Raw genomic sequence first — 19,866 nt, 5'->3', positions numbered from 1 at the left:
CTGTGGTCAGATAATATGAATGGGATGATTTCAGTTTTTCTTTGCATTTACTTAGCTTGTTCTATGGTCTGATATGGCCCATATACAACTGAGATGAATGTGTATTCCAGTGTTGTAGGGTGGAACACTCTGTAGACATCTACTAAGTCCATTTGTTAAAAATTTTTACTTCAGTTCTTAGGTTTCTTTGTTGATTTTTTTTGTGTATGTCTCTTTGATCTATTTGTGACAGTGGGGTGTTAAGGTCCCCCATTACAATTAAGTTAGTGTTTATTTGATTTTTCATGTCCATTAATATTTGTTTTATATAGTTGGATGTTTTATGATCCCGAGTACTGGGATTACATGTGTGCATCACCACTCCCCACATCCAGCTGTTTCTTTTCTCTATCAGTTTTTAGTATTCTGTTCCTGTGCTGAAATTCTGGAATCTTATTATATGCCTTATAGTAGATTAATTTGGTTATGGCCTTTTGGAGTTCTGTATACCTCATTTATTTGTTTTTTTTTTTTTTTTTTTTAAGAAATTTATTTATTTATTATTATTTTTTTTTACATTTATTTAGTGTGTGTGTGTGTGTGTGTGTGTGTGGCCAGCTCAGCCCACCAGGGGGCGCGGCTGGCTGGCATGTGGTGCTGGGGGATTGAACCGCGGTCCCTGTGTTTTGCCGAGCTTGTTCCAAGTAGGTGCTTTAGACCACTGAGCCATCTCTCCAGCCCCATACCTCATTTATTTGTGTGTCAAATTCTTTTTCCAGACTTGGGAGGTTTTCTGCCATTCTATAAAGGTTTTTTTTTTTTTTTCTTTTTTAAAATGTCATTCATATTGATTCTTGCTTTTTCACTGACTCCAGTCAATTTTATGTTGTACTTTGCATCATTTTACAGCTGTTGAGTTGATTTTTTTTTATGGCCCTTCATTAATTTTAAGAGGTTTTTTTCTCTTCTGCCATTTTTTTGTATTAATTTTATTGAGCAATAAGTAGCAATGGGACAGTTTCAAAACAGGTTAGTAGGACAGTTACAATAATCAATACATTATATGTTGTCTTCGTAGTACAAGATTCAGACATGGTATCTTGTCTAAACACCATTAGTTCAAAATTTTCTTCTCATTGAACCAAGAGAAAGTAGCTGTATTATCTGTGGTTTGTTTGGTTTTTTTTTTTTTAACTATAAAATGGTCCTTCATTTATATCCCCCTTTTTTGTTTACTCTTGTGAGAGATGGGTATTCCATTGCCATTCATGTAGGTGCATGAATTCAGTAAAGTAATCCAATATAGTCTAGTAGTCCATAATAGTAATGGGTTATCCATAGGACTAGCAGTTGCAGAAGTTGTTGACTTGAGCCTTTTATAGCTCAGCATATTAATATGGTTTTACTTTTTATACTGCATTTTTATACTTTTCTGCTGGATGGTTAAAACCAAAATAAAGCAAGACCTATATAACAAAAAATGTAACTTCTGTATCTGACAAGGTCAGTCAGATCCCCTTTGGATGTACTCTGAAGCCCTGTACAGCAGTTTGTAGATCTTTTGTCAGTGTCAGTCATGTTGATCACAGCCATTGCTTGACCAATTTGCTAAGAGGTTTTTGTTTTGTTTTTTTTTAAATAGCTTACACATACTTTATTTACTCAGTTGAGGACTTTCAGATTGTATGTATAAAATGCTCAGTGTAGTTGATCCTAACATTGTTCACACTGACTCAAGGAGCTTCATTCTGTGTTCAGGTTGCTCAGTTGCTGCTAATGGTTGGTTTTCTTACAGGATCAAGGTAGGTGCTTTCATATAAAATTTTGTTTTTCTTTTTTTTTCTGACAGTTCCTTCCTGATCCTAAAATCATCATGATAAATCCTCCTATGTCAATATCACATGATCTTCTAATTCTTCCTTCTCTGTCCTGGGCTGGTTGGGCTGGCCAGGCATTGCAAGAGTTTGTAGAGCCATGCATCATCCCAACCCCACCCTGAGATCTTTCTTTTTGTGATTGCTAGCCACAGTCTTGTTTTCTAGGTCTGAAATTTGCTAAGAGGTTTTTTTTTTTTTTTTTTAATGGCTTACACATACTTTATTTACTCAGTTGAGGATTTTCAGATCGGATGTGTAAAATGGTCAGTGTAGTTGATCCTAACATTGTTCACATTGTTTCACTTCCATTCATGCAGCTTTGCAAACATTCAAAGGAATTTTTAATTTCTTAGATAACTGTTTGAATGTGTTTCATGGATTCCATTTCTTTTCCTATGTTGGACATTTATGGTTTCTGACATTTTCCAATGCTCCTCTATTTTTTTATGCATGTCTACACTACACTGTAAGTCATATGCTTGGTCTTGAACTCCTGCTGATACTATTTCAGAAACTTCAGGTGCTTGGCCTCCATTTTCCTATGCTTTGTTGACCTTTGGTTTTGTCGTAGGTTCCTAGGAGGAATGTTTCCCTATCCGAAGAACTCAAATATTTCTTCCTGATGTAGTTATGACCCTACTGTAAAGATAGATTCATTGATTATCACACTCTTGGTTGGGATTCCATGCTCACCCAGAAAGCTTATGGTTTTAGTTTAGTCATACTGTATACTTTTCCTCAGGAAGAGATACTCATTTGTGTTGTACTGTAAACAAAACAAACCCACAGTTACAAACCTTTGGAGAAAGCACATAGAAGATGGTAATCAGTGTGAGTTCTGTTAGACCCAAATGAAGAGACTTGTTAGGCAGTTTTGTTTTGACATGGAATGTCCTGTGTTACCCAGGTTTGCCTCAAACTTGTGGTTCTCCCACCTCAGCCTTAGAAGTATCTGGGATTACAGGCACATATTTCTATACCCAACATGTAAGGAAACTCTTTTTCTTTCTTTTTTTTTTTTTAGATGTATTTGGTACAGGGTCTTACTACTCAGCTCAGACTTTTGATCCTCCTGTTTTCAGCCTCCCCAGTGCTGGGATTACAGGCATGCATCACCACTCCTGGTCTTGGTGGCTGGCTTGGTGCACCCAGGGCAGAGCCAGCATGGCATGTGGTACCAGGGATCCATCCAACCTGGGTCTTTACGCTTGCCTAGGCAGGTGCTTAGACTGCTGAGCTATCTCCACAGCCCTTGTTGGGCAGTTTTAAAGGTTTGCGTTTATTATATCTTACTCATTTGGCATTCTTAGATTCTACTCATTTCTGTGGGTTGCGATCTCTGAGTCTGTCTTTTTTAATGGATAAAATTACCTCTGGGGTAATCAGAAGATTGAATTCATGGACCTGGAAGACTAAAAGTCATGTAAATTCACCAGAGAAATGTTACCTATTGATGCCTTTGACTTCACCTTATCATGTTTTCTCATTGCTAGCCCTTCACTTTGAACGATTGTGACCTTGGTAGTTAAGCTTTTTCTTTGTTTCACTTATTCATCTCAAGTAATGAAATACGGTGCTGGGTCCTAAAATGGTTCCTAAGAACCTGTATGGTGGAAAAAATACTTGTTATCACTTGAGAAGCATTGTAGTTCTGAGCTTCTTATTCTTTCTTCAGAGAAATCACTGAGTAGATAAGATAGATTGTATTAAAATTTTCTACTTGATTTTCTTATTTTTGTATAACCAAAGTACTTACATAGCATTCATAATCCTCATCTATGGCAGTGGCATAACAGGAATAACTATACAGCATTATAAATTCCCTTCTCTGATAAATGGGAAATGCCTACCATTTGAATTGTGAAGACCTTTTTACTCTGAGATTAAAATTCTCAAAATTTGTTATTTATATAATAATACAACATTTATTAAGTACCAGCCTTATGCTAGGAAGAACCATAGACACTAGGAAGATAATGTTTTACAAATTTGATAATTGTTTCATTAGCTGAGATAATTGTGGTATTATATTAGAGGTGTTGTAGAAATGTAGATGAAAGTACTCTTCATGGCAAACTGTACCTTGAAATATGAATAGAAATTGACTGGGTGGAGGATTAGAATAATGCCAAGATAAGGAGAAAAACCATGAGTAGAAATAGAAAAATATTTGTTGTGAATCTGGAGCGAGAGACTCCTGAACTTTAGGTAGCTGATGATGGTAGTGGGAAGATAAAGCCAGAACCTAGTTAGTTGTGACTGGCTTAATTTACAGGGTTGAAAACTTGTCCCTTGTTTCCTGTGAAAACTGAGAGCCATAAGTTAAATTAAGATGGCATTATCAGTTCTACTGTGTAGAGAATTTACTCAGAAAACAGTGGGAAAATGGATTAAGAGATTGATCACTTGGGGAAAGTTTTACAGGAAGAAATGGGACAGTGGTCAACTAGGACAGTAGGAGGAGGCAAGTGTGAGAATATGTTTGAGGTGAAATCAGTAAGACTTGATGACAAATGAGATATTGAAGAAAAGGAATAAACTTGAAGGGAGGGCCGTGATGACAGATCTTGTAGAGCTTTCAATGATAAACAGCCTGCTGCAGCATGTATGCCAGAGGTTCACCATCATTGTTCAAGGGACTCCAAGTCAGTGTGAGTGCTGTTAATTATGCAAATTAGGTATTGAATACTGGGTTCTATACATGTGAAGTGGTACTATGTCCACTAGGTAGATTGCAGTTTATTAGTCAGTGCTTACAAATATATAAGAATTCACAAGATTGGCTTCCTGTGGCTACACACAGTCAGATGGGGAAAAGTACAGAAAGGCTGTCTATGTGCTGGAGATCTGAAGGATCCAGCCCAAGACTTGGAGCTCACTGTAGTGTCGTGTGTGAGTCCACATTAGGAGTCTGAAGTGTGTGCTGGAGGCCAGGAGAGGGCATCCACGGTGTAGGTGAAGACTGGAGCTTCTCTAAAGAAAAGCAGACTTTTCTTCATTTCCTTTTTATTCTATTCAGGCCACAAACCTGTTGGTTGCTGCTGTTCATATCCTGGGTGGGTCATGTCTTACGTAAATCTTTTATGTACAGCTACTTTCAGAACTATTCTGATTTAATTTAGTTGGTTGCTTTTTACTTGAATTGACACAATCACTTAGTTGTTACAGCAGGTTAGGAACTGTCTTCTGGTGCAGGCACTGCTTTGTGCTGTTTTAATGGTTACACAACCCTGAAAGATAAGTAGTTTTTCTATTTTACAATGAAAAAAACTTAGAAGTCGGATACAGTTGCAAAGATCATCACATAAAACAAGCATATCACCGGAGTGTTATTGTTACTGTTATTATTACTATTATTCTTTATGGTTCTGTGAGATGACAAACCTCAGCTAGAAAATTCTAACTTGGAGACTTGTACTTGGCTGTCAGATGGCACCTATACTTAGAGAGTCATCTGAAGATTGAACTAGGTTGCATTTCTAAAATGGATTCTTTTTTGCTGTTTGGCATTTCAGCTAGAACTCCTGAAAGAGTTGGGGTGGCTAGCCACTAGGGACTGGCTGATTATCTCTTTGCATAAAGTCTCACCACATGATCAGCCTGGTTTTTCCTCTCTCACCTGCACAGTAATCATGGTCTTGTTAACACAGTATCCAGTTTATCCCAGCTTCATTCTCTTTCTATTAAAACACTCAGAGCAATTGCCTTTTTTTTTAAACTTTGTTTTTTATTAGTACATATTCGTCATACATATTGATCACATTCATCATAGAACAGATTTTCCATAAGAAAATAGTAAGAATGGGATAGGATTTGTATTAGATTATTCTCAATATTTAATTCTGTATTTCTTGAACTTTTGACATATAATTATGCATTTATAATGTATAGCAAAATACTGATAATTTTATTTCCTTTGAATTCAGCACTTAAGAGAGGTAATTTAAGCTTGAAAGAATATATATTTAGTACTTTATATATAGCTGACCATTGTAACACATAGCTATGTAAGTCTTAACATCTATTTTTAAAGTTAGAAACCAAAAATTTTAATGAAGTTCATTTATAGCATAACACAGCTGAGATAGTATCAAATGTTTTGGGCTCAGCGCTTCAGCTCTGATGTGTAATCTTTCAAGACCCAGATAGTGATAGCCTCTATCTTGAGGTTCTATCCCCACCCACGTTGTGGAGCATTGGCTCTTCATCCTGCCTCACTTACCCAGCTTACAAGAGAACAATAGGTAGGAGTTCCAGGGATGCCAGGGAAACACACCTGTGGTCTCCAAAGACTACTACCAGCACCTTGTCTGGACCAACCTGTGTATTAGAAGGATAAGAAAATATCCTAGCCAGATCTGTAGTTATCAGTACATGGAAATAGGCTCAGGCTCAGTCTCGGCCAAAATGGAGACAATTGCTCCTCTTTGAAGGAAAGTTGTTCAGGTCCTCCACAGAAATAGGAATCCGTTTCCCTCCCTTCCCCTTCCTTTCTTGGCCCTCCACTCCTCCTTTTCCCTCTCTCCTTCCTTTCCTCCCATCATATCTTTTTTTTCCTTTATTTTGTCTGTAAGTATTAAGTCACTGGTGGTTTTTTTTTTTTTTCAGAACACAAAGTTATCATTGTTGGATTGGATAATGCAGGGAAAACTACCATCCTTTACCAGTTGTAAGTATTAACTACCTTAATTTTTTATATTTTCTAGTGTTTTTTTCCCCCCTGTATTTAGGACAGAGTCTACAGATTCTCACTATGTAAATCAGACTTGTAGTGATTCTCCTGTTTTCAGCCTCCCAAATGCTGCGATTACAGCTGTGGGCCACCACACCCAATCTCAATCACTGTCTCAGCATGCCCTACAGGTGGGGCCAGCACAGCAGGCCTGGGATCAAACCCCGGCAGCTGCACTCTTCCTAAGCAGGTGCCTTAGGCCACTGAGCTATCAGGCCTGCCCTCTATAGTGACTTTTTTCTGCATGGGTGGTATTTGATCAATAAAAGGAATAAAAATTATATAGAACCTTTTGAGCAGTTTCTTTCATAATATTTATTGTGTATTTTGGATCTTACTTTTTCAGTTTCTTACACTAGGGAAACAATACAATATTTATACATGTGAGTCTGGTTTATTTCACTTATAAGTGAGTATGGACTCTAGTTGCATGCATTTATGAAAGCCTCAAGTTTGTCCTTTTTATAGCTGAGTAATATTCCATTGTCTAAAAAGACCACATCTATTTTATCTGTTCCTTGGTTGATGGACATTTGGGTTGTTTCCAAGATCTAGCTATTACAAATTGAGCTGCTGTAAAAATGAGTGCACAAGTATTACTGTGGTACGTTTTTAATTCTTCTGCAAAAATGCCCAGAAGAGGAATAGCTGGGTCGAATGGGACCTCTTATCCTATTTTTTTTAAAGGAAAGAACAACTGGGATGGGAAAAGAAAAATATATACATATATACACAAGATAAGATAACTTTACTACTAATTTCTATTAGTTCATTAAAAGGAAGAGTTTGTGCTTATATTGTTTGATCAGTTTATGCCTGAATCTCATAATCTGAGCAGCTACTTTGAAGATAATAGTATGCAATGTAATAAACATAGCTGTTGTCTTGCTTTGAAACTGTATTATCATTTTCATTGTTTTTTCTCTTTAAAATTATATATACATGTATTATATATGTGTGTATATATGATATACATATATATATATATATATATATATATAGAGAGAGAGAGAGAGAGAGAGAGAGAGAGAGAACAAACCTAAGTTAGGTCTCAAGGAGGAGCGTTAGCTATAAAGCATGAGTCAAATTTAAGCAACTCTTTATAGAGCTAGAAATTTATGTACCATTGAGTGTGGTTTTTTAGCTATTTCACTTTAACACTCTTTTGCTTGTAGAAAATAGAATAATATTTGATTATATAATTTCCTAGAACAATATAGAATATTCTAGATATTGTTACCATGTTTCAATTTTGTGTAAACACTAAAGTTACTCCTGATATGAGCTAGTAGAGAAAGAATGTTTGGGGATAAAATATATAAAAGAAAGTCTTACTGCTTTGCCTCTTGATTGAAAAATTGTCAGACAAGCTAGATTGCTTATGAATTGTAATGTGTTTGAACTTTTTGTTCCAGTTCTATGAATGAAGTTGTACATACATCCCCTACAATAGGAAGTAATGTAGAAGAGATAGTGATTAATAATACATGTTTCCTGATGTGGGATATCGGTGGCCAAGAATCTCTTCGCTCATCCTGGAATACTTACTATACTAATACAGAGGTAACATTACCTTAATATGCAATAGCGTCTATAAACAAAATGCCTATAAGAGTTGAACCCAAATAGTTAATATTTTAAAATGTAAGTAATATGTGCGTGGTAGAACATTTTGATTGCCTATTTCAGGGTTATTGTTTTGTGTATTCATTATCTTAAAACTCTAAAGAATTCATAGTTGAAGTGGGGGATATTAATTACAGTTTATAAAAGCTCAAGTGCTTTGCATCTGAGCCATTTTTACTAAGCATTTTTTTCTATGCAGAACATTTGTCTGTTAAAGAAATCATTTTCTTTTAATTGAAAAGCATTTCCATAATTATGTTTCATATTTATGCATTACTTTCCAAGTGAAAATTTTAGACTTGTGACACTTGTATTCATAGTATAGGCCTATAAATTAAAAAGCTGTTACTTTGTAGTGCTAATTCTTAGTTAATAAAGCATACTCTAAAGATATATAAAGCTGGGTTTTGGATTATGAAGAAACTATTAAGTATTCTAATGACTTGACCCTCAACACTATTAATTATATCTTTTGGAAAAGAAATGTATGTGCTCATAAAAGATATATATATATACATATATTATATATATATATAATATATATATATTATATATATTATTTATATATAATGCTTTAGGTATTAAATTATACTAACATCTTGAAAATACCTTGGAATAACAATGATAAAACCACAAATTAATAAGTTATCAAGTGAGAGAAAAGAGAAAGTAATGATTTTCTTAGCTATCTTATGGTTTTTATGGCTATTTTGGTGGAACCGGGGATTGAACTCAGGCCCTTGCACTTGCCAGGCAAGTGCTTATTCTACTGAGCTATCTCCCCAGACCCACTATCTTATGGTTGATGAAAACCAAACAATAGCAGACTGGACATCACAGTATCTTAGAGATTCATATCTAATCCTAAAAAATAAATAGGGGATTTTATTAATCAGCAGTCAGTATTAACTTGGACATCATAAATAAGTTAACTCTACATCTGCTCCTGTTTCTATCTTGCTTTTTGGTGCTCATGGAGCTGAGGGAGGGGTTCACAGGAGGCTAGCACCACATAGAGCCTTCATTCTTTTGATGTGTCTTCTGATACTGGTCTCATCATCAGTTTAGTAGAGAGTTCCTTGCAGGGAGCAAGTGCTGTTTACATAAGGAAGAAAAGAGGCCGGGAATATAGCTCAGGGGTATAAGTCCCTGCCTGGCAATCATAAGATCCTGAGTTTGATCCCTAGTACTGCAAGAATGAATGAATGAATGAATGAATGAATGAATGAATGAATGAATGAATAGAAGAAAGCCTATTTTGTGATACAGAGCTACTCTTAATTGGTTAATTTATTTTTAATTTGATTTAACTGCCAGGTTGCTTCTATACCCATGCCTTTTAGATTTTCAAATGAATATTAATAAGTATTCTGCCCTGGAAGTAATCTAAATTTAGGAATAGATTATTTTCTTTGGTTTGGTTTTGGATTTTGCTGATTTATAGCATATATAGACGGATATAGGCCTGTCGACATTCAAAATAATTTAGAAAACAGGTATTAGAATATTAGCGTTGTATTCTCTTTCCTTTTAAGAATTAGTAAGTACATTTTAATTAGAGGATTTACAATGTATACCTGTTATTTTCAAAATATCTTAAGCATCTAATGTCTTGATGTTAGCCTGTAAATCAAGCACTTTATAAATTTTCAAATGTCAGTGAGATGTAATCATTAATGATGTCTTTGGTAATTATTTTAGTTTGTAATAGTTGTTGTGGACAGTACAGACAGAGAGAGGATTTCTGTAACTAGAGAAGAACTCTACAAAATGCTGGCTCATGAGGTAAGTCACTTTTCTACATCAGACATGGGAAGAGGGTATTTGTAGGCCATTCATTTTTCCTTCTGGTTTGTCATGGCGATGTTGTCTATTTTTATATATTTTTTAAAGCAATTCTTTATTGCTGATCTTGCCTGTTTTATGATTTTATATTTCCCAAATTTGTATTGTGTCTGGAAATAGCAAAAAGATTGTGGTGTCAACTAGAAAATAGTGTTTCATTTATCCTTGATAAATTTGGTTTGGTTTTTGTGCACAAAGTAGCACAAATACCTTTCATTTTGCATTTAAAATAGTTTAGACAAGGGGGCCAGGGAGATGGCTCAGTAGAACAAGTGCTTCCCTGGCAAGCGCAAGGGCCTGAGTTCAATCCCTGGTTCCACCAAAAATTAAAATAAAGTAAAATAGATTAGACTTATAAAGGATATTATGGGAAATAATATCTTAAAACCTACAGACAAGTTATTTCTCAGTTTTCAGATAGTACTTAAGTATAGTTGTTTTTAGGTTTCTCTACTATTGTTCATTTGAATAAATAAAGTTATATGACTAGCCATATTGCATTAATCCTTAAAAAATATTATTAGTAATAACACAGTTAAAAATTAAGCCAGGAATGGTGGCATATGCCTGTAATCCCAGCACTTGAGGATGAGTCAGGATAATTGATGAAAATTCAAGGGGTTGAGTTCAAGACAGTCCTGAATCACATAATGAAACCTTGTCTCAACCCTCCATCCCCACAAAAGGTTTAAAATTAAATAAACTAGGGTTAGGGATATAGTTTAGTGACAGAGTGCTTCTTTAGCATGTATGAGGCTCTGAGTTCAGTTTCCAGCAATGCAAAACAGAATAATATAGCCAATTGGTAATAATACAAATTTTAAAATAATATTTACTATGGTAATATTATTCTAATGCTTTTTATTGTTGCTTTCTCAACTATTTATGATAGGAATAGAAAAATTAACATGTAGATGTATATTTCATTTCAGTGGGATTTTTATTTTTTTAACCTTTTTTTAATGTATTTTAGTACAAGATCTTGCTACACAGATCAAACGATTCTCCTGTTTTCAGCCTCCCAAGTGTTGGGATTATAGGCATACACTTCACCCAGTCTCAGTCACTGTCTCAGCGCTCCGTGGGGGCAAGGCCAGCACTGCACACTGGGGATTGAGCTCTGGTCCTTATGCCTGCCTAAGTGGCTCTTTAGTCTGCTGAGCTATCTGGCCAGCCCAAGTGCATTTTTATAAAGCTTAAGAAAATTGAAATCTTTTTAATGAGATTTTATATGTAACAGTGGTTTGATGGTTCTTTTGAGGTTTGCTTTAAGAATTTTGCTGTTTCAGGCAACCTTTAAAGATTTTTGGAAACCTAGTAAATTTCATTAATATATTGAAAGTCTTCATTTTCCTTTTAGTGAGTGTGTCCAGCAGAATGTACTTTTTTCCCTATTTTGGACACATACCTTAGTACTCAACTTCTTTGAAACTCATCAGATTTGGCTTTCCACAAACTTTGATGCAAATATTTTTTCCTTTGAAAGAGAAAGATACAAATGTGTTTTTGCCATATTTTGTATTATGTTAACAGGTAGGCTCGGCTGTGTGTAGCAAGATCAGTTTTTTTTTTTGGGGGTGGTTTTTTTTTGGTGAAACCAGGGATTGAATCAGGCCCTTGCGCTTGCCAGGGAAGCACTTACTCCACTGAGCCATCTCCCCAGCCCCAAGATCAGTATTTTAAGAGCCTCCTAATAGGACTCAAAAGTCCTATTTTATTAGCTGGGAGCATTGAGTTGGACAGAGCACTTCCTTTGTTATAAATGAAATGCATAGAGACACAGACCAGTCTTTTAAGAGTCAGAGCTTGAATTTAGGTATTCCTTTTCAGGCTTTTTGCTCAGGGAAGAAAAAACACACATATATAAGGCCTTTTTAAAGGTGAGAGGGGGCTGGGGAAATAGCTTAGTAGAATAAGTGCTTGCTTGGCAAGCATAAGGTCCTGAGTTCAATCCCTAGTACCACCAAAAAAAAAAAAAAAAAAAAAAAGTGAAAGGGGACTGAACAAGGAGATTATAGAAAAAAGAAATTACATATAAAGTTACCTGAATATTTAGGGAGTTTGAGTAGGGCCAAAATATATAGAATCAAGATGAATTAAAAAATGAAAATGTGCAGCCAGGCATGGTGGGATATATCTATAATCTCAGTTACTTAGGAAGCTGAGATGAAGAGGACAGGGGAGCTGGGTGTGGTGGTGCACACCTGTAATCCCAGCATTCAGGAAGCTGAGGCAGGGCGATTATTGCAAGTTTGAGAACAGCCTGGGTTACAAAATGAGCTGAAGGCCAGCCCAAACTGCATAGCAAGATTCTGTCTCAAAAGGCACACACACAAAAAAAGGATGAAGGAGAGGACAGAGGGAGGGATAAATTGGGGTGTTCTATATTTATATTAAACAACAAAAACTTGATCATTATCACTGGTTAATGATTCTTACGTGTATTCGGAAAATATAAAACAAGTTTTAAGATAGTTACAGTTAAAGTGAAGTCTAAAAATTTGAAGATAATTTTAAAATTAAAAATACTTATCTATAAATGACTCTAAATACCAAAATCTAAAATTTTTGTCCTGACTCAGCTTCTAGGGATCATCTTCACAAATGAAGCGTGGAGAGACAAAGTGATGTCTATATGTGGAAAGTAGAAAATTCTTAGTAAATGCACTTGCTGTTATTCATCTCCTTTAAAAACCATTTTAAACTTTAAAGAGCAAATGCATGTAATATTCAACAGGATATGTTTAGAGTGGCACATGTGTAGTCAGCTATTGTTCATTGTATCGTTTGACCTGTTTTTAAGTCAGGTTAATGAGCAACCTTAATCCAGTATATTTTCTGTTGCTATCGTAGTGTATGATTATGTAATGAAAACAAAGGATGTATTTTCTTTCCTCATTTCCTAAATATTTAAACATAGGTAACAGCTTTTTTTTAAGTCAGAAACTCCCAAATAAAGGTTGACCCTTATCAGATAGCTAGAAAAATTTGTATTTGGTATTTTATATTATTTGGAAACCCTTCAGTAAATGGCTTTATTTCTTATGCTTTTCTATTTTCTGTTCAAGCACTTCTCTAAACAACTTTTATTTTATTTTTTGTGCAGAGTCTAACTATGCCAGTTGGAATCATAGTGATCCTCCTGTTTTCAGCCTCCCCAATGCTGGGATTACAAACACACCACCACACTTGTATTACATTTAGTACATCTAAATAACTTTTTAACACTTAATAAGAATAATGAGTTTAAATTATTTTTAAGTAAAATAATAAGAAAGTGTTTGCCCTAATTTGTGCTGAATATTTATGCCAGCAGTTTGTTCTTTGAACATGTATTATCAGGTCGGACCTCTGTAAAAGACTTTTAACACACACTCCCAAGGGATATTGAAACTGAGAAGCTGGGAAGATGGGAATTAAATTCCATGGAAAGTTCATCTACTTAGTGATTCAGCCACATATCAACTATTGATAATGGTTCCATTCTCCATTTAGAACAAAAGAACTTTATGTCCTTTATGATTACTCTGTATGTCTGTCTCTTTCAGTGTTTTGAGTTTTATATAGACATGTGGTCTGAACTATAGGTGAAACTAGTTGAATAGTTTGAAACTTGACCTAGCATTATCACGTTTTGAACTTGCTGTTCGGGAACTGCATCAACTATGGTAGCAGTGATAGCTGCCATCCTGCAGAGGGCAGTGCCACTAAAAGTCAGTTGTGATGAGCTTGTGAACATTTTGCAGAGATCCTTTTAACAGAACAAGAAATTTTATTTAGATAAGAAGTAATGCAAAAGCAAAGTCCTGTGGAATAATATTGAGGTACCTACTGAAGACTATTGCTTTAAACACATACACACATTAAAACTGTAGCGTTCCACCAAAAGAAAAATGATATACAATACAGCTAAGGAAATTTGCTAAGGCCAAAACCTTAATTTTGTCAGTATTTTCAAATATAGTATAGAGTATATATAGTTTTATGGGACTTTGACTCATTAATTGAGTTACATCCTTCATGGATTGTTGGCCTAGGATCCATGAATTGAGTTTAGGGTTATCTCTTAACACTCTGAAATTGTACATAAACTTTGAAAAATATTATTGCTATGAGGAAAAGGTCTGTGACATCAGCGAAATTATCCAGGCTCTGGTTTTCAAATGGCCTGGATGTGGGGAGGAGTAGGACACAAAAAAGAGTCTTAAGATTCCTTAGACCTGTTCTTTGAATAAAACACACCAGTTATTTGGAATATGCATAATTATTGCACTCAGAATAGGATTAGTTGGTGAGTTTTTCCTCAGATCAGATATGCATTAAATGTTACTAATGAGGAGTAAATTCAAAAAAATTAATTAACTTGCCTCAAACCAATAGCATAGAATAACTTGTCAGCTGGGGAAATTCAGTAAATGTAATGCCAACGCAACATGACCCAGTTATATATGTAGATCTCAGAAATCTTGAACAAAAAGATGTTAGGTTTCAGAGGACAAATAGGATTGATTTAGAATAGTATGTCTCAAAAGTTTGGGCCTAAAGGCATGCATTATAATCCTGAATTCATTTATTTGTTAAACACCTAGAAGGTACTAGCTGTGTACACTGTTGGTTGACTAGCAGGATAGTATAGTCACTGAAATAATTTTTTGTAGAGGTAATTCTCTTGTAGAACTCTGGCTGTGAAAAGCTGCTTTAGAAGGTTGAAAGGAAAGGAATGAATGGAGCAAAAGATAGATTAATTAAAAATAAGTATTTACATAGTGAGTGATGTTAGGTAAGACAGAAAATGGTAGAGTACAAGTACAAGAGAATGTTGTAGTGAGCTATGTATTTGATCATATGACTTAAAGTGCCTTCGATCATTGAATATTACAAGTCTGTAAGAAATGCATATATCTGTATGATTTGTATTTTAAATGTACAGTATTGTGTAATTTACTTCTGTCAACTTGTAAGCTGTGAGATTTGTGTAGAATAAATTTTAGGTTACTAAGATTATAAAAGATAGTAAAATTAGAAAATATATGGAAAAATGTACTTGTCTTTAAAGTTCATTTGCTTTTATAGGACTTAAGAAAAGCAGGACTGCTGATTTTTGCTAATAAACAAGATGTTAAAGAATGCATGACTGTAGCAGAAATCTCCCAGTTCTTGAAGCTTACTTCTATTAAAGATCACCAGTGGCATATCCAGGCATGCTGTGCTCTTACTGGAGAAGGGTAAGAAATATCCCTTCTGGTGACATGTGTCTAACTTCAAAGCGTATGTGTCTTTATAAAATGAATAAATATTTGAGAGAGATGTCACTGTTGGTGTCCACATTCAGAGATTTTTTAGGTTGAATCTTTAAATGCTAAAACACAGTATAGGGACTGGGGAGATGGCTCAGTGGAATAAGTGCTTCTCTGGCAAGCGCAAGGGCCTGAGTTCAATCCCCAGTTCCACAAAAAAAAAAAAAAAAAAAAAAAAAACCACAGTATAAACACAATACATGGAAATCTACTGAATTAGTACATGCAGGAGTATAATTATGTAATTGCTGTAGGAGCTCAGAAATGGAAGTGTTATTGAGAACTGGAACAATCAGAATATTCTTAATATTTATATTATGTATTTAAGTTAGAATTGAAGCTAGCAGTTGAGAAGTGGGAGGTGGGGTTTAGACAAGAAAAGGAAGGAAAGATGAAATGTAGCAGTTAGATAAAAGCTAAAAAGGAGCAAGCTCAAGTAAAGTTTTCTTCAAAAATTGAGTAAATCTGTATAAGTAGGAAAAAATTAGAGATAAAAGAGTCTATAAGTCTTCAATTTTAGTTGGAAGTTTTTGAAGTACAGTAGTCAAAAGGGGCAGAAGCTTGAGGCATAGGTTGATGACCTTAGTAAAGTGAGAATTTTATTCTCTCTAAACCATGATGATGAAGCACTGTGATGAGTTATTGAAGCAAAGTCTTAGGGAAATAGAAACATTTGGACAGAATTTTGGAAGGGCATAATTAGAACCTTAAAAACGCAAACCTATTCATTTAAAATCCTCAGCTAATGCCAATTATCTGTATTCATTTAAATAACAATGGTATGTACTTATCAAGTTGTTTAGTACATGTTTAGATACCTATCAAAACCACTGATTAGAGCATTAAATTTGGCAGTAATGACAAATCATCTAGGATTTGTTAATTGAACAGTTGTGTGGGCAGTATAACTTGTAAAGCTACAAGTTCAGTTTCAATTTAAAAAGAGGAAAGCAATAAATGGTAGACGTTGTCATAGTTTCCATTTGTAGCAGTTGGCAAGTAGAAATGTTTCATTTTGAAGACAATGTTCCATTTCTATACCTTCAAATTTTTCATTTAGCTTTTGGTCAGCATTTGATTTAACACACTGGGGATCACAAACTTAATTGCCACTTCCATCATTTTCTAGCCTGTTTCCTGTAACATGAAAAAGATTCTGATCTTACTGTTATGAAGATTAATTCATATAATGATGCCAGGTGCTTAGTACAGTTCCTACTTTGCTTTTAGGTAAATATAATGTTCATTTAACAGTTTGAAGTTAAGACTATTCGCTTATTATTTCATAATATTTCCTATCAGTAGTTTAAAAGTAGGAACAACCATTTGTTTACCTCTTTGCCATTTATATCTTCTTTTACATTAGATTTGTATATGACACAGAATACAAAGTTTTTAAAATACAATATTGCAGCATGGATTAGCCTCAGGACCTCATCACAAATACTAGTTAGTACTTCATGACAGTCTGTTTTGTCATACTATTTAAACAGTTTCTTGTTAAACATTTAGTTTCTTTGTCATAGTAAATATTACCTTTTTATTTTATTTATTTATTTGTTTATTTACTTTGGTATGTTTAATACAGGGTCTTCAGGGTCTCACTACACAGATCAGACTCCTACTGATCCTCCGATTTTCAGCCACCCCAGTGCTACTTCTCTATATTTTAATGATCTGGTTTTTTTGTTTGTTTGTTTTTTTATTTTAATGGAGTCATGCTATAGTCCCAGGCTAGCCTGGAGTTGAGATCTTTCTGCCTCATCCTTTCAAGTAGCTGGGATTATAAGCATGTGACACCATATACCTAGCCCTTCCTGTATTTCAGATTAGTGCAGTTGCCCACTGTTCAGTGATAATTTGTGTGTTAGTAATGTGAAATGTTTTTGTCTTGGTATTTTTTTATATTCATTTGTAATATACATGTTTATATACTTTGTGAACAACTATATTTAATTTGATGTCCTTTTTTCATTTTACTCATAAACATTTTCATATCAAAATATTTTTAAAGAAGTTTTAATAGTTCATAATATGAATATCTCATAATTTCTCAGTTTTCTATTTCTTCACATTAAATTTTTTTTTTTCCTCTTGAAAGTACTGTATGAACAGTCTTAAATCTTTTTCACTCAGATTTTTGGTACATACCTGGAATTGGAAAAGTTAATACGTAGTATTGATATTTTTAATGTTTTTGGCATATTGCCAGATTGTACTATACAGACATGTTGTGTAATTATGTCAGGTAGTAGTCTAGGTCCCGGAGATACGAGCTGAACAGTAGCAACGGGTGTGCTGTGTATGAGAGCATGGCTTCATTATAACAGCACCAGCTTTGGGTATTGCTTACTATTGAATTTTTCATTTTCAAGTAAATGAAAACAGTGTTCTTGTTGGAGGCCATAGCTTTTTAATTCAGAATGTAATCAAAATTTTTTTTTCCTTCCTTCGTAGATTATGCCAAGGGCTTGAGTGGATGATGTCACGGCTGAAGATTAGATGATCTCTGCTGACCTCTTCTCATGGACTTATATAAACAGAGTGCTGGACTTTACCTGAAAGCTGCAAAAATCAATGGTTTAGATATATTTATAATAAACTGACTTAAATTTTTTCTAAAGAAAAAAAATTAAGACCACTTATTTGGAAACAAGGATGAAGTTCCATCTTCCAATTTGCTTTCTCATTAGTTCCTTCCAAAGTATATATTAAAGCTGTGATTGATATTTTTTTTGTAATAAATCCTCTCAGGACATTTTAGAGCCTGTGGTAAGTACAAAGGGAGGGGAAGACATTTTGAACTTTAAAGAGCTTTATTGTCATTATAACCCTCCCAAGTTGAATGTTGTTCTCTTGTTCCATTAAGTCAAAATACAAATCAGCACATATTGTTTCCAATATTTTGAAATGTAATGTTACCTACAAAAAGTATTTTGCTTAAGGCTGTGTATGTATTGTGTATATACCTCAAGTTCAAGTTAATGGCTTTGATTCATGTTCTAAGAAAAGCAAATAATAAAAATAACACCCTTAGTGCTAGTCTGTACTTTTCCCCTATATTATCTGTATTGTATTAACCAACCCCTGAAATCATTGAGCTGCTCTTTGAAAAAAAGAAACAGAAAAGCTTGACATGGTATACCTACTTTTTCTTGTTCTGTAGCACACATTGGAACATAATCCAATCAAGTGAACTGTCAGATTTTTAGCTTGGTATTACTAATGGATGGGATTGCACAGTGAAGAATTACCACCACATTATTCTTTTTGTTGGTTTTATGTCCTCTGGATTATTGAATACATTGTTAATCCATTAATCAGTTGATGGTAAATTGCCATTAGAACTATCCAGTGATTTCCTAATTAAAAACTATTATGTGAAACATGTCTATCCAGAGAAATAACATTCTAAAAATATTATTAAACAAGTTAGCTGAAGTCTTTTAAAGCACTAAATTGTATAGCACTCAACTAAAGTGAATCTGAGAGCAAGAGTAAGGATGCTTTCCAGGCAACATTGGTAATTGCTTAATTTGCAAATCTCTTAGGAGTTGGATAGTTTGAGATTTTGTTCCTGTAAGGTTTCTTATGTCTTCTTCTACCACGTAAATGCATTGTTTAACAAATATGAACTGTAATTTTTTAAGGCTTTTGTGAATTTGAGAAATTGATGGACATGGTATGGTATATTACTTGTACTAAGAAATAATTTGACCCAAGACACCTTTAATATTTGCATAAGATTTTTTGATTTATCGTTTACTATCTTAAAGGTATTTGTCCTAATTATAACAAAATTAACCTGTGTTATTTTTTTGGGTACTGTATTCATGTATCATTCATGCTCTGAAATTTTGAAGGTTAATTCAAAATAGCATGTTATATATAGAATATTCAAGAAAATAAATAATAACACCAACTTTCTAAATTTCAGTGATGGTTTTAGTACAGAATGATAGTATATTCATTGGAAGCATTGAAAGTTTAAATTTCTTTCTATAAAATATAAATTAATATCTAAATCCCAGTTAGGCATGGAAGATCAGTATTAACATTGGATTTTTGTGTTTTATATTTGTTTTAATGTTTAAATACAGATAAAACATTTAATATTTGTCAACATGCTTTTACAAAAGTAAATCTTAAAGTACTAAACTTTGTGCATATGTATGTTCTTGTACTTTTTCAAATCACTACAAAAAATGACTTATGTATTAAAAATTCTCTTAAAAACACAAATCTATTTTGTAATTTACTTAGAGAAAAATATTCTGTAAAATAGCCCTGAAAATCTACACGTTTTATTGTTTTTATGTTTTAATTTGAATGTGTTTAGTCTCCTGCCACATCAGTCCAGTTGATACCAGCACATCCCCTTGTCATTAGATGTTATCTATAGTGCATTCTTTTATTGGATATTTAAAGCATGTACTACATTGTTACAGTTGGTTTAATATAGTTAATTGTTGACATATGAGAATGCATGAAATCTTAAACTACATTTATA

At 34.1% G+C, this 19,866-nt stretch overlaps 1 protein-coding gene across 1 annotated transcript in view; it reads left to right on the top strand.

Annotated features, from left to right (window-relative positions):
* Positions 1–18,390, top strand: part of Arl5a (ADP ribosylation factor like GTPase 5A) — a 30,758-nt gene extending 12,368 nt beyond the window's left edge. The window contains exons 2-6 of the mRNA XM_004636658.2: positions 6,465–6,525; positions 8,004–8,151; positions 9,916–9,999; positions 15,133–15,284; positions 17,814–18,390. Of these exons, the coding sequence (XP_004636715.1) occupies positions 6,465–6,525; positions 8,004–8,151; positions 9,916–9,999; positions 15,133–15,284; positions 17,814–17,862 (494 nt within the window). The 3' untranslated portion in view covers positions 17,863–18,390. The remainder of the gene's footprint in view (positions 1–6,464; positions 6,526–8,003; positions 8,152–9,915; positions 10,000–15,132; positions 15,285–17,813) is intronic.
* The last annotated feature ends 1,476 nt before the right edge of the window (positions 18,391–19,866 follow it).

Source organism: Octodon degus, unplaced genomic scaffold (assembly GCF_000260255.1).
Source record: "Octodon degus isolate 3935 unplaced genomic scaffold, OctDeg1.0 scaffold00082, whole genome shotgun sequence".
NCBI classification, from domain to species: Eukaryota; Metazoa; Chordata; class Mammalia; order Rodentia; family Octodontidae; genus Octodon; species Octodon degus.
This window is presented reverse-complemented; position numbering and strand designations above follow the sequence as displayed.